We start from the raw sequence: 15,707 nt of genomic DNA, 5'->3' as shown, positions 1-15,707 counted from the left end.
ATCATATTTCATTCAGCTTGTGGGCTCTCCCAGGAAACGTGGCCATCAGTAATTCAGCATAGGTGACCTTTAAGTGAAACTGGTGCACAGATATATTGAGAAAGTGCAATTAGCAAATAAAGTGGCAAGCTGCGCAGAGCTATAAATATTATAATTGACTTGTGCCTGCTGTTTCCATGCACTTTTCTAAATACCCACAATAGACTGTAAATCGCTATAAATAAACAGGCTGGGAAATAAAATCAATTTTTTGCTGGGGTTGATTCTATTTATGATTTCACTCTTGTAATCTTTTTTTGTTTTGTTTTGTTTTGTTTTCCAGTCTTGTGGGAATATTTACAAAGGCCTTTCCCAGACGGGAGCCTGGGGCTGTTTTGATGAATTTAACAGAATCTCAATTGAGGTCCTTTCTGTGGTTGCTGTACAGGTAAGTGGAGAAACGCTCATAAATAAATACAAACAAGGCAGAGGCATTCTGCAGGCTTTGGAGCAAGGGTAAAAATGGCAATTGCATGTTGCTGGTTTCAGTTCCATGTATAGGCAGGTGTGGGATTATATCTCAAGATTAATCAGATTAATATCACAGCACCGCCAAGATGTAGCAGTTACACGCTGCAAACATATTTGTCACTTTTCTTCCCCCAGTTACAGCATTTGTGCTGAGGCTATTCTTTGTAGCATCTTTTCCCAGACCACTGTGCACCATGGCTCTGTACCTGTTCCTCCTCAGGAAGACGCTCATGTCATTAATCTGCTGTGAGATAATTGCAGCACATCATTTTAAGGAGGAGAAGCTGCCTTGACTTGCCTTGACTCAGTCTGCCACGTAGGGAATAATTTTCACAGAGGGGAGGGGGGGTGTTTGGGGCAGATCCATGGCCCGCTGGACTTCTGGGGGTTACTTATCACCCCTGGTCAGGCACAGGTCGTGTGTCATATTCAGCAAATGGGAATACATTCAGGATTAATTTTCTTAACACTTATCTGTCTCCAAGACTATATGGCTGTGGAATTAGTTCCGGTGTCTGTAATGACAGCTCTGCCAAGTGACTTTGGAAAGTATTCCTGGCTGAGTGGCATCATTCGTAGGAGGAATGCGTGCAGCCCCGTGATGCTCCCAAAAGCCAGTGCCAGCTGGTGACACTCGGGAGCTGGAACCTGCAGCAGATCTGCAGCCCTTGCTGATGTGCTTGCCCAGGGTATCCTGACACTATGGGATTAAACCTGGGAGAGAGCTATTGGAGCGGCCCAGCTGTGCATAGGTGTTTTCCCTGGAGGATGGTTTCTCATCTCCTCTGTAGTTTAACTGCTCAGTGCATTGTGTTGGTGAGTCTCGTGTGAAGCGCAGCAGCATCCTTGGAGAAGGGCTGGAAAGGAGACTGCCCTCCCCATCACACCAGAGAGTCCTGTGCTCTTGTGCTTATATATAATCTGTCACTTTGCCTCCTCCTTCCCCTCCTCTTACCAGCCCATGTGGAAACCTGGGATTATTTTATACAGAGGAAGCCTTGGGGGGCTTCAGTACTGAAAACTAAGGTGCCAAAGTGTCCAAGTTCTTCTGGATCCAGCTGTCAGCTGGGTGCACGTTTTAGGATCCCAATGTCTGATTGAGGTGCTTAATTCTTCCTAGACCCCCTTTTGGGCTCAGTATTATAGAAAGATATAAAGCTCAGAAGTTTCTACACTTCTGTAAATATTTCGGTCAAAGACGTTGTTCTGAACCCCTCCATGAACTCCTCATTCTTCTCATCTCTTTCACTCATAATTGGTACCTTATGTGACATCCCAAAGAAGCCCCAGGCAGGTACAGGAGTTTATGTATCATTCCCTCTCAATTTCCCTTCCGTCAGGTCCTAGTTTAAAGTTGTCATTGAAAAAGGTCTTTGAGGATCTTGAAATAAAAAGGGAAGCTGAACAAAAGAAGCCCAGGAATGACTCAACTGCTGATGGTTCCCTCGCTCCTGGCTGGAGCGTGGCAGCTGAAGAAAGCCGCACGGCTGTCATTCCATCATGGTGTCTCCTGGCTGCTATTAGGAGTGTTACCATGGCGATGTTTAATTGGCTGTCTTACTCGTGCAGCTAATGTCGATATGGTTCCTTACAGGGAAAAATTCGATTAATTGCTTTCCTTTGAGATGTCAAACAGCAGTGGGGTTAGAGCAGTGAATAGAGAGAGATTTGCCCCTCGCCGAGGTGCTGTTTGCAGAAAGGTGAACTCTTTGGAAGGTGAGGAATGAAAAGAACAAAGCCGCAATCAGGCAAATATAAAAAACAATATAATATTAGTGAGCGAAGGTGTCAGGAGAGGTTTTACAGCTTCTGCCTTGTGGTTTTGGTTTTAAATCAAATATCTGATGTCCCAAAATCTTTAAAACCAATATCAAGTGGTCAGTTTACAACTGAGCTGAGGCCAAGTATATTGGGAGATGCTACCCTTTCTCTGGGCCTAGTCAGGGAACAGAGCAGGCACAGGAGGGTTTTGGGATGTCCTAAAGAGCAACGGTGTGTGGGGAGAGGCAAGATGGGTGAAGGGAATAAAGGGCCCATATTGTGATAGACTTTGGGGAGTAAGTTTGGGCATTGGCTGTGTTGTGGATACCTGAACTGCCACTGCATCTCTCTCACACATCTGGCCCCCTGCTGGGCTGGCTAGTTCAGAGGTGCTGGAGCCTTTGGTGGTGTTTTTGCTGTGAGATGTGCTGAGCAGTGTCCCACAGGTGATGTCAAAAGCCAAGGTGAGATGCAGGCAGTGCTGGGGACATTTCCCACTCCTGAGTTGCTCTTCCTGACCCATGTTCATCATTGTCTTATGGAGCAAAGGTGTGAAGTCTTGCAACTCCTTTGCACTTTGACTTCCCAGTCTCTTCAGCTCTTTTTTCTGCTTTGCCAGAGTTTGATTGTGATGGGAAAATGATATTGCTGTACTGATATACTCTGAACAGTGTATAAAGCTTTATGCAGCTGGTACAAAATAGAACAAAACAGTGATTAGCCCCATTTGTCATGAGGCCAAGAGTAAGGAAGGAAGCACAGTTGTCTGATGTGTTTTTCATAACCGAACACTGATACTATAATACTGTCTTGGTTTCTAGGTGAAGAGTGTGCAGGATGCAATACGGGAGAAGAAGAAATCCTTCAATTTTCTTGGAGAAGACATCAACTTAGTACCCTCAGTAGGCATTTTCATCACCATGAACCCTGGTTACGCAGGGCGAACCGAGCTACCTGAGAATTTAAAAGCTCTCTTCAGGTGAGTCCAGGTCAGGGTTTGTGACCTGGCAGAAATTGTCTTTTGGAACATCCAGGCTTGACTTCATGTCCTTGGGGAATTCTCTTGCATAGGGGATTCGCAAGTAGTTTCAGCCTTGCACAACAAGCCTGGGTCTGGGCGCGCACAGGCAGGACAAAGGAGCTCTGTCCCTTGTCATGGGGAATGCAGAGGGTGACCTGGGTCATAAGAGAAGGCCTGGAAGATAAAGCTGCAAATGCACTGCCTGTAAGACTTATAGTCAAGAAATACTTGTTCTGCAATCCCTTCTCGCCTGTCTTTTTAGGCCATGTGCAATGGTTGTGCCAGACTTTGAGCTGATCTGTGAAATTATGTTGGTGGCCGAGGGATTCATCAAGGCCCGGGCGTTAGCTGGGAAGTTCATTACTCTGTACCAACTCTGCAAAGAGCTCCTGTCCAAGCAGGTGAGCCTGATTCTGTGGCTGGGTGGTATGGTGAATCTCCAAAATCAGCAGAAACATGACACTCTGCTGCTCAGCTCCATGGCTAACGCTTCACAGCTTTTATTTAATGACTGCATTTGCACTGGCTGCTGGGGGAAGAGAGGGTTTGTGATCATCAGAGCAATAAAATTTTCAGACTGCTTTACTGGAGCATCTGCGGGGACAAAAGCATTTGGCCAGCTGCATTAATGGGAGACCTTTCAGTGAGTTTAAATGACACCATGTTTGGAGTAGTATTCAGTGACCTTTTGCTTTCCAGTCTCTTAGTTCCTATTGATTCTCCTGCCTGCAAGGGGTTTATGGTGTCCCTCTCTGAGTTCAGCCTAATGGTTCCAGGTCTTTTTAGGGTCACTGTCAGTGCAAAGCAAATCAGATTTTTCCTTGTCATTATTTGCGTAGATCAAAACTGGGTCCAGAGGAAAGCCGAATCAGGATTCCAGATGATAGAAACCTGATCTTGGCTGTGCCAGCATGAGGCTGGGTGGAGATGCTCTGTCACAGAAGCTTGGTGCTGTGCCTTGGAGGTCCTGGTGGAAGCCATGGCCTCCCACACAGATCAGTCAGCTGTCGAGCTGTGCTCTGGAGGGTGTTAACAGAGTAGAAATATAGAGAGTTGTTTGTTGGCTTGAGAGTTCTTCTCATGCCTTTTTGTGGTACTTTTTCAGCAATGTCTTTACTGGCCCCTTATTGGTGGACCTCCTTTGAGACCAAACAGGCGTGTCATCTTGTGATGGACAAGATGGAGAAACTTCGGTCTTTGGGGCCTCATAATGGACTAACAAGCCTTTCGCCTTGGTGGCTCCTGCACATGCAGGGGGCTGGCTGGCCTTGCTTTAGCTGCTTTGTGATTTAGGTGAAACAAATTGCTTTGGTCTCTGGAGTGCAAGTCCTACTGCTGTCTTACTGCCAACTATGCGCCCACATGATGGTCTGAACAGCTGAATTATTTGACTCTTTAATACTGTCCCTGACGAGAATCTCACCTCCTGAGATGGAAACCAGGTCACTCAGGCTGGTGAAGGTCTCTGACCACAATGCAAATAACAGATTTAGATGTATTTTCATTGCTTACTAGTCTGGCAGTTTGGGGATGATGGTTCTTCACCCTACATGGTACTGTCTAAGCATAAACTTATCCCTTCTTTTTTTTCTTCCTCTGGTGTAGGATCACTACGACTGGGGATTGCGTGCCATCAAGTCAGTGCTAGTTGTTGCTGGCTCCCTCAAGCGAGATGACCCAGAGCGACCCGAAGACCAGGTTCTGATGCGCTCTCTTCGTGACTTCAACATCCCCAAGATTGTGACGGATGATGTACCGGTGTTTATGGGGCTGATTGGAGATCTTTTCCCTGCACTGGATGTGCCTCGGAAGCGTGATCTGAATTTTGAGTCGTTCGTGAGGCAGGCTGTGCTGGACCTCCGGCTGCAGGCTGAGGACAACTTTGTGCTCAAAGTAAGACCAAGCGATCTTCTGCTACACCTACATCACCATCAAATCATTTGGGTTTTCTCAAGCAGCTTTGCTTCTACAAAGAAAGCTGTGCACAACATTGCCCTTGCAGGCAGACCTCGCTGGAGGACAGTCAGCTGTGCTGGGTCTGAGGCAGTTGCACCTGTCCATAAAGCCAGCACTGGATCAGTCTCTAGGTTTACAAAGGGGCCAACTTTTGTAGACTCATGAAAGTGTAGCCCCTGGAGAGCAGAGCCTCATCAGGTGGTGGCTGTCAGATATAAACAGTGGTGGAAGTTTATCTGCAGGCTGAGGATTTCACCCATTGTGATAAGAGTGGCTGGATCAAACTCAAATGTCAAATCTGTTTGTGTCTCTGGGTCACGTCTTTCTAAAGAGGTGGTCCAGTGGGACCTATTTTATAGATCTGAACTTCAGTTTGGCATCTTTGTCTAAAATTTGGGAGTGTTTTTCTCAGGTAGTGCAGCTGGAGGAGCTGCTGACGGTCCGGCACTCTGTCTTCGTGGTGGGTAACGCAGGCACGGGCAAGTCTCAGGTGATGAGATCCCTGAACAAGACTTACCAGATAATGAAGCGACGTCCCGTCTGGACAGACCTCAACCCCAAGGCAGTCACCAACGATGAGCTCTTTGGCATCATTAACCCAGCAACAAGAGAATGGAAAGATGGTAAATGTCTTTTCATGCCTGAAATACGTAGACAAAGACGGATATTTTTAACGAACTTCCCGAGCAGCAGCAGCATGACTGGTTCTTCATATGCAGGTCTGAGAGCCCAGGTGCTTGTCTGCTGCCTACAGCCACATGACTGTTGTTGAAAGGATACACAGGATATTTTAGCTTTTTGATCTTCAAATGGGAAATATAGCACAAACCTACTTTATCCTATTGCCCTAAGAATAATTTTCATGTCCATTAATACCAACACTTACCAGTTGCTAAATGGGGCAGGCAGTTTTTGGGGGTTGGCTGGACCACTGATGAAAGAGATGTCCCTCCTGCACTGTGGTGTGCACTGGGACCCCAAAAAATGCTCCGTCCCCAGGTTTTCATTGCTGATAGCACACGCAGCAGCCTTAACATGGTGTTTTTCCACTCAGTATGGCTGCCCGATCTCTGTAGCACACCAGCATTTGCCAAGCTGTTGATCCTGCTTGCTCCTGAGGAAAATTTGAAACTTGCTGAAAGATTACAGAAAATCTGGAGTGGAAATGTTTAGTTGTGACTAATACATAAAGGCAGCTTTGATTTACGTGTGCGGTGGGTTTGGGAGGTGTGGGGGAGGTAAGGGAAGACGTTACCATAAATCATCCGCAGCAGGAGAGGAGCTGCCACCCACCTCCCCTGGCCCCGCCATGAACCCTTCCTGACCCCCTGCTTTGCTCCAGTGCAGGGTTAATTTATTTTTAATTGTAATTAGGGACCCTAAATCAACGTGGCAGAGGGACATGCAGGGTACAGCCTGAACTCTGCAGACTGGCTGCAGCAGTGGCTGCAGATCGAGGGCAGCGGTGACACCGAACAGCAGGAGGGACATTTTACGGGTGACTGTCCAGTGGTTTCTGGCCTGCGATGGTTTAAATGAAATAACGGCACTCCTCCCTGGGCTTTCAAGGCAGATATTTTCTGCATTAACCATTTCTGAAAATTTTGTTTCATGTTGTCAAAGACCAGCAAGGCAATCTTCACCACAGCCCAACAAGAGATGATGTGTTCCCTTACGGATCAGCCCCTTCTTTTCCACTCCCCAGTTTCATCCTGTCGCATTATCAGGAGTTGAAAAGGTTCTACGTGTTAGGTGGTAAAAGGTCCCACACGGGAATCCCAAAAGTGTTCTTTGCAGAACCAAACTCTTCTTTTAAACTCCGAGAGAGATGCGTGCTGTGGATGCACAAGGTCAGGACAGAGGCGCTTTCCTCTCCCTGCTGTCGTGGTGTATCCAAGGGAAGCAATGATGCCCTGAGGCAGCAGCTATTTCTGATACTAATAATGTTGGAGTGGTTTCCAAGGTGTGTGTCCAACATGTAAGGAACTGACTCGAGGCAGAGGCGGTAAAGTGTTATTTTTGTTGACCCAGTCTTGGGATCACACACCTGATCCAGGTGAGCTGTTCTGCATTTGCTGTGCACAAGCTTTGTCTTCAGTCAGATAATGCCGCTAGCTGTTCCTGATCTGGATCACAAAGAACTAGCTTGTCCTGGAGGAAAAATAAAAAAAAAAAACAACAACAAAAAAAAAAAACAAAACCAAAAGACTTCTTGTCACAATTCACTGGAAGAGAGGCTTTTTTTAATGTTTGCCTGATGTTTTTTCATGAAGACCAGCGTCTCCCTGGGTATTTTCACATGTAGAGGAGAGCAATAGTTTTGTGGAGTTTTCATTTGCTCTGCAGTGCTGCTGCTGTATTCCCAGCCTTCTTGGTCTTCTTAACATTCATTATTTACTCCCCTCGAGACTCTGTATCCTCCCTCACACCTTGATTTTACTGACATTTTGTTCTGTCATTCAGTGTCATTCTGTGCTTGTTCTCCCCTCAATCTCACTAAAGCCATGACCCAGCGTTTAAAGCATCTTGATTGCCCTGATATACTTTGAGTCACAAAAAAATATTTATAAGGATTTCCTAGACATATTCAGGTGGTTTTCTCTGCGTTGTATAATTCATGCCTTCTTTTGCCTTTGAGTATCTGCTCTACATTTTTCTTATCTCTTATGATTCTCGGTGGGAATGAAGCTCATGCATAGGCCTGCAATCATTTTCAGTAGTGATTACTGATAACCTTTTCTTCACTTTAAAGCAAACTAGAACCACGTTGTGATATAGTAATATTTATGTATAGGTGCATAGAGTTTTGAATGTTTAAGAGGAGAGCATTAATTAGGATAATTTTTACTGTGTTGCTGGAGAAAACTGTTAGAGCAGGTGTCAACTTCAGTGTTCATCAACATCTTCCTGTCATCCTCCCAGGACTGTTTTCATCAATCATGCGAGAGCTGGCTAACATCACGCATGATGGTCCCAAGTGGATGGTACTAGATGGAGATATTGATCCAATGTGGATTGAGTCTCTTAATACTGTGATGGATGATAATAAGGTAATGAATATCAGTTAAAGAAGCAGATATTCTTTGACTGCATGGCATGATTGAGCCCAGAAATGCAGATGCTGAAATAATGCAGTTGTGTTTCTTCAGATACACCAAACAATATCACATAAAGAAAATGGTGCATGAGAGAAATAGCTCAAATCATGGTTTCCCTTCCTGGAACTGGGCTCATGAGTAATCACAGATGTCCTGATTCTAACTCCAGGCCCTTCAAAAATAGGGTGGGGTCATAATTCTACACCTTTTTCCCCCACTCTAAGGGAGTGCTGTTCCTTCTGAGTCATGGGAGACAGTTCTGCTACCTGCTAGAAGTCAGTTGCTTTTGCTCAAGGAACTGTGCTGGCAGCAACCAAGCTTTTTAGTGCAAAGTGCTGAATGCTTTTCATTCCTGTTCCTGGGGAAGATGTCATTCTGTCTGTCTGTCTGCCCTATGCAGGTGCTGACCCTGGCAAGCAATGAGAGAATCCCTCTGAACCCAACGATGCGGCTGGTCTTTGAGATCAGCCACCTGCGCACAGCCACCCCAGCGACCGTGTCCAGAGCGGGTGAGTCCTGGCCTGAGCTTTGCACTGGGATTTGCCGTAGACCCAGTAGGATCTAGTGCCATTAACCGCTCTTCTGTTGGCCAACTTGGTTCCTGTTGCAAGTACCCAGCCTGGGATCACAGTGGCCGTGGGTGGACAGGGCAGGTTCCTGACAGACAAACTGAGGATCCTGACCCCAAATGCACATGTGGAGCTGTCGTCATCCTGGAGATTTACCCAGGGCGCTCTGACTGTTGGTGGGTGGACAGGGCAGGTTCCTGACAGACAAACTGAGGATCCTGACCCCAAATGCACATATGGAGCTGTCGTCATCCTGGAGATTTACCCAGGGCGCTCTGACTGTTGGTGGGTGATCATGGCTTCAGCGTTGCTGAGTGCACCTGTTGTGCAGAGCCCTTTGGATGGACTTCATGAGGAGAAGGACAGTATCTATCCCGAAGAGTTCTTGATCTTCTGGAGAAGTGCATGAAGTATGGGAGAAGGGAATGAAGGTGTCCCCTAGTTTTACATGTGGGGAAATGGGGCCCAGAGCAACTCAGGCAAGACAATGTTCTGAATTTAGGGCAGGGTCATAAAAAGTGCCCTGGTTTCCAGGGTTAAGTCTCTTCACTGTTCATGTTTCTACTCTGCAGTGGGGCAGGAAAAGGGGGCAGGTAATGCAGTGTCCTGGCATATTTGACAGGGATTTAGTTGTGTGAAAGTACCTGGTAAATTCTGCTGGAAGAAAGGAACAGTTTCTGCTGTGTCCTTACTATATGTTCTCTCTTAACCCTGGGCCTAAAGGGATCCTGTACATCAACCCATCGGATCTGGGCTGGAATCCCCCAGTGAGCAGCTGGATTGACAGGCGAGAGATCCAGTCCGAAAGAGCCAACCTGACCATTTTGTTTGATAAGTACCTGCCCATTTGCCTGGACACCCTCAGAACAAGGTACCATCTGATAAGTGATTGTATCACCACTGGTGAGGGTGTGGGGACACCTGCCACTGTCCAGCCCAGCTGTGCTGTGCTGGGTTGTGCTGCACTTGGTCCTTCTTGCCCCTGGAAGCCCTGAGCATCATTAGCTTAAGCTCAGAGAAACAATGGGGCGAGGTGGGCAAAGTGACACTCCTGCCTGTACCATGTTGGTCAGATCTGGTTTTCCTCTGATTTTGATTTTTCCTATAGTTCCTGTATCAACTCTATCTCTTGGAAAATAATTCCAGGAGATCCCAAAGAGAAAGTTTTTCAGGCTCCTGATGTGTCAGGCTAGACCTGAGCCCACTCCACAGGTTATTTTTCAGTAGAGCAGATTTCACCCCACTGCTGAAGGGAAGTTTTCAGTATGCCACATGGAAAGCAGAGAGAGCACATCCTCTTTTTTCCTTTCCCCACTTCTTTTCCTGCCCCTCAGCGATTAGAAGGAAGTTGGTGTTTGTGAGAGAGGGTGGGATTGCTTTACAGACAGTTCTCTCTTGAATTTCTTTCCTGATGGATTTGAACAAAATGAGGTTGATCTGTGTGGGCATCCAGCCAGGGCATGTTTCATGGTTAGGCATCAATCCAATGAACATGACGAACTTGGGTATTTGGAAGGGTCCTGGTGCTTCTTGGCTTGATTTGGCTTTAAAGCAGTGTCCACAGGGAAGTCGTGTGGTTCTTGCTTATCATCATGTGAGACCATTCTCTTACTTGTACTGTGGTGAGGACTGGCCAAAGTAGAGTCCCAAAAAACTTAAGGGAGCATCTCCCATCCTCTACTTGCTTCCTATAGTTGCACTTTCCTTTAAAAAAAAAAAAAAAATCAGTGAGCATGGGAGTTGTCAACCAGAATGGGGATGTGTCAGAAGGCCCTGCATTCATAAAAGCCACAGTGTCTGGAAGCAGGAGTTAAACATTGTACTAGGGAGCTTCTCTCTGTGGGACCAAGTTGGTTTTGACTGTTGGCAGCAAAGTCCATCGGACGTTTCCCATTCTATGTGCTGAACATTGTCTCAGACCGTGAAATCCACAGGATTAGCTGCAGGCAACCCTGAGCTGAGTATTTTGGTAGCTTGCTTAATTCAGAAATTGTAGAACCAACCTTTCAAATAGTGACTTAATGACTTTATGGAGGACTTCAGTGCAGCTACAATATTAGTTTGGAATTCTGTAAGTGTAGCTTAAATGAATGTAAAATGGCAAGATGAAAGGGTTTATTTTATTACTCCTTTATTTGACCGCTTTTGAACTCAACGTGCTCACAGGAAATCACTGCCTTTAGCAAGTCTTCCATTCTGCTTCTTTCAAGAGGATCAAAGTTTTAAAATGCTTGAAACTTCTGATTATTGTTATTACTTGTATATGTGCCGGTGCCAGCAGATCCGAGTGTGAGAATGGGTGTTCTCTTTATTGTACCTGGGAATAAGGCACGCGTTGCTGACAAGTAGAATGCCAATATTCTGAAACAGCATTTCTAGTCTTGTGTTCCTGGGTTGTGAGGGACTGTGTTGCTGGACCCAATTATATTTCCCATGCTTTCAATTTCCATCCCCTAGATTTAAGAAGATTATTCCCATTCCTGAGCAGAGTATGGTTCAGATGTTGTGCTACCTCCTTGAATGTCTCCTGGCAGAGAACACACCTCCCGACTGTCCCAAGGAGCTTTATGAACTTTACTTTGTCTTTGCTGCTGTCTGGGCCTTTGGTGGATCGATGTTTCGAGATCAGGTAAGATGGAAGATGCCTCGTCAGCATCTTTCATACTGTTTGTGTGTTTTTGTTTTGGTTTGGTTTTTTCATACTTTCCAAAACATAGTGCTATATCAGTAATGCTGTTTTCTTGGGGCTCTCATACAGGCGATAATAAACTAGAAACCTGAACACAACAACTCCTTTTGCGAAAGGCCTCGTTATCCAGGGTGTAACACCACCGGAGTACGGCTGAGGGGTTGACTGATAAAGGTGGAGGCATGTTTGCTTATGCAGATGCATTTCACTGGGAAGAAACATGAGGTTAACTTATAGAAGCCTGTGGATGTGCATAACGTGATCAAATTAAGACTGATTTATCAGATGGATGTATCAGTGGAGCAGTCTTTCAGCCTTCTGACTGCACAGGTAGATGTGCTGCATAACATAAACCAGCCGGTGCTTTGTCAGCACTGGCTTTTATTAAACACAGGTGGATGTCAAGAATTGGCTGTCCTCAAGTTCTGATAGAAGTACATAAGAAAGAGGGGTGGTCAGCAGGGCAGGTCGGACTTTGGGGATTATGTGATTCCACTTCAGTGGAAGTAGACAGCAGCTTTGCTCTTTGAAATACTCGTTCCTGGGAGCATGTCGACAAGGTTGAGGTTGGTGGCTGTAGGCTGGGCAGCCAGCTGTTGGGTGGTGTCTGCCATGAGCTGCTGGGCTTAGTCAAGCTGTTGGTGGATGGATGTCCACAGCCAAGGCTGTAGTGCTGTAGGGCACAATCTAGAGACCCAGATCTTCTCTGGCCAGGAGGATTAATCAGGTTGTGGATCCCTAGTGCTGTCTCTGACATTCAAAGTACGCTCATGTCTGAGAGGCAGAGGAAGGCAGGGCTCTGCTCTCCATGCCGCTTCCCACAGTACATCTGTCCTATGGACTAATTGCAGCTGTCAGCCTCTGAATCCATCAGCTTGTATTAGACAAGGTGGGTGTGATCTCTTGCCTGGTGATATCATTATAAAACTGAGTTTTCTCAAGGTCACCATTTGATGCTGCACATTTTCAGCCCCATTTCAGGTGCTGGTCCTTAAAACATGGGAGAAGCACAGACATTTCCAGCTGAAACACAGCTGCTTTGGTGGCAGCTGTAGCAGACGAACAACAGAGATCTCGGGAAGGATCTTCTCCAGATTCACCTGGGGAAGCAGGGTTGTTCTGCTGCCTCTGAGCCTCCCTGTTCTCTGTCTCTCCCAGATGTCTTTGCAGAGGAGAGGAAAAATGGGCATTTCCTTTCACCCCTGTGCTCAGTTCTGCCCCATTTCCTGGCTGCTTGGCTCAGCTCGACACAGCAAGGCTGTCTGTTGATTTCCAAGTACTTGGAGAAGCTGCTGCTGTTTTCCATCTTCCAGCTCTTAATAGTGATAATGGACAAGAAGACAGCGGGCTGTGTGTCAGAGCCCTGCTGCCAGTGCTGCTGATGTTGAGGCCTCCCTGAGCTCTGTTCCGTGGTTTTGTACCTGTGCTTGCAGGACGTCTTTCCACCCTCTGTTGGTGTCGCTGTTTGCAGACTGACATCTGTACAAACTGGAGATTTTTAATGTGACTGGTTCAGAGGCAGGCAGGAGAAATGTGAGGCACTTGTAACAGGGTCTAAGAGCACATGTAGCACTTGAAGGCCTGATTTTGAGTACCAGGTTTTCACCAAGTGGCACAAGGACCACTACAAGTAGTGCAGAGCCCTCTGGAGCTGTTTGCTCTGGTTCTGCCCAATGTCTCTTCACAGAATCCCAGCCTGTTGGGGCTGCAGGACCTCTGGAGATCCCCCAGCCCAACCTCCTGCTCACGCAGGGTCACCAGAGCAGATCACACAGGTCGGTCCAGGCGGGTTTGAATGTCTCCAGAGAAGGAGACTCCACACCCGCTCTGGGCAGCCTGGTCCAGGCTCTGGCACCTCACAGCAAAGAAGTTTCTCCTCATGTTCACATGGACCCTCCTGTGTTTCAGTCTGTGCCCGTTGCCCCTCACCCTGGCGTTGGGCACCACTGAACAGAGTCTGGTCCATCCTCTGACACCCACCCTGGAGATATTGATCACATTGATCAGGTCCCTCTCAGCTCCTCTTCTCCAGCTGAACAGCCCCAGCTCTCTCAGCCTTTCCTCACAAGAAAGATGCTCCAGACCCATCAGCATCTGTGTAGCCCAGCGCTGGACTCTCTCCAGTAATTCCTTGTCCTTCTTAAACTGGGGAGCCCAGAACTGGACACACAACTCAGATGTGGCCTCACCAGGGTAGAGCAGAGGGGGAGGATTCACCTCCCTCAACCTGCTGGCCACGCTCCTCCTCATGCACCCCGGGTACCATCGACCTTCTTGGCCACAGGGACTCACCTACTCTTGGGTGGTTGCATGTCCTAGTCAGAGGACACCTTATTCTCCGGTCTAAAGTGTGTAGTCCTGATGTGTGGGTCTGCCCACACTGCACTGCTGGCAAGGGCTCGGAGATCCAGGTCTGGTCTCCCGTGGGCTTGTGTCAAGCTGTGTGTCGTCTGGAGTATGTGGGAGGTCTCTCCATGGATGTAACACCAGAGATCCCTCCCCAGCTCAGGTGGAGGTACTGCCATTCTCAAAGGCTGCTCAAGTGCTCACAGGGGTCTCTGTGTGTGTTTTCCATGTACCTTAACGCTAGACCTACAGTGTCTGCTGGTCTCTTCGCATTTGCTCCATGCCAAGGAACAGATGCTTCAGGAAGTGCTGAACAACACAGCTCAAGCGCAGCTGGATGCTCCCTTGGTGCCATCACACCTTGTGGCCATTGAATGACCTGCGCGAGACCAGCTTCCTTGGTCCTTGTGGAGCCTCCATTTCCCACGTGCCAGCTGGGAAGTACTCAGCCTTAGTGTTGTCAGTCTAGGATGACTTAAAGAAACAAACCAAAACACAATAAAGCCTGGGAAGCACTACTTGCCTTTGCTTCAGCAGTGCAAGCAGCAAGTGTGCTGGCGTGTGGTGCCGTGGCAGCTGGCCGCTGCGTTCCCCACACCGCAGCAGTCGGTCACTGGTGTGTCAGGCCAGGCTCCTGTCCGGCTCGCTGCAGGCTGGGGCTCTGGCCGGGCTGCTGGGCGGGTTGCAGGAGCAGCTGCAGGCACAGAGACCCTCCGGGAGGCTCCACCGGGAGCCTGACTGTGTGCTGCTGCCCGCGATGCTCTGTAAATGTCAGAGCCGAGAGTGTGAGGATACAGCAGGCCGAGCGAGGGGGAGCCTGATGAAAAATGATCCAATATAAGATCTGTTTATTGCTTTCCACTGAAGGTGCCCTTCGCGCTGACCTTTCACTGCCGAAATGTCAAGAGAAACAGTCTGGGAGGCTTCCCGCTACTCGGTGCTTGTTGGTGGGTAGCGGGGCCCCTGTATAAAAACAGATGATAGATTTGCCATTTCCTGGCTCTGAAATTAGCGGTAATCCATATGGGGTTTTTAGTAAGGAAGCAGTTTGAGTTCCACACCGTTCTGGCAATAGAGCTGGGGCTGGAGCGGCTCCATTTAACTGCTGGGTCAGGGAGGGCGGGCAGAGCGGCACAGCGCACTTGCAGGCAGTTTGGCTGTGCAGGGTGAGGGCACCCTTGTGGGAAAGCTTTTAGCAGCCACGCACGTCCCTCTCCACTGCAGGCTACTTTGCTGCCGGTGCCGAGGAGTTATAACTACAGGAGAATGGAGAATTACAGTGATTCTGCCTCTCTGAATAGCATGAGTCTGCAAAATCGTGGATACTAACAATGTGTTTTTCAAATCCTCTGGTCTTTTGAGGAATTGTGGCTCAGGAGACTTTACGGAGGACACTTGGTTCAGTTCAGCAACAAACCCAGGTTTCCTGATGGAGGCTGAGCAGTCTATGGACAATGTGTTGGTGGCCCCATATTATATGACTATGGGGAGGAGAGACCTGCAGACGCCCCAGGAACAAACTGTGTTGTCAAAACTGTCTAAATGATGCATCCGGTATTTCACAGACATCTTTCTCACAGCACTTTTCCTCTCCTTCCCCCACCCACTTCTCCCCAGTTCCCATTGTCCGCATGGGAAGGTGTTTGGGCGGAATGACTGGCCCAATGTCATACAGGAGACATAGGGCAGGGGAGGGAACTAAGCACATTTTGCAAGTCCTGACCCAGCATCTAAAGCAAAACTGTCACCCCAGCTCT

General features: G+C 47.7%; 1 protein-coding gene across 1 annotated transcript in view; it reads left to right on the top strand.

The window, feature by feature from the left end:
- The window catches only part of DNAH9 (dynein axonemal heavy chain 9), a 205,756-nt gene that overhangs the window by 50,755 nt on the left and 139,294 nt on the right, over positions 1–15,707 (top strand). Inside the window, exons 28-36 of the mRNA XM_065647527.1 lie at positions 323–427; positions 3,093–3,250; positions 3,555–3,693; positions 4,898–5,185; positions 5,661–5,871; positions 8,171–8,298; positions 8,747–8,855; positions 9,639–9,786; positions 11,373–11,544. Coding sequence (XP_065503599.1) covers positions 323–427; positions 3,093–3,250; positions 3,555–3,693; positions 4,898–5,185; positions 5,661–5,871; positions 8,171–8,298; positions 8,747–8,855; positions 9,639–9,786; positions 11,373–11,544 — 1,458 coding nt within the window. The remainder of the gene's footprint in view (positions 1–322; positions 428–3,092; positions 3,251–3,554; positions 3,694–4,897; positions 5,186–5,660; positions 5,872–8,170; positions 8,299–8,746; positions 8,856–9,638; positions 9,787–11,372; positions 11,545–15,707) is intronic.

The sequence above is a fragment of the Caloenas nicobarica genome, chromosome 18 (genome assembly GCF_036013445.1).
Source record: "Caloenas nicobarica isolate bCalNic1 chromosome 18, bCalNic1.hap1, whole genome shotgun sequence".
Lineage (NCBI taxonomy): Eukaryota > Metazoa > Chordata > Aves > Columbiformes > Columbidae > Caloenas > Caloenas nicobarica.
Note: the sequence above shows the minus strand (reverse complement) of the source record. Positions and strands in the feature narration are given on the sequence as shown.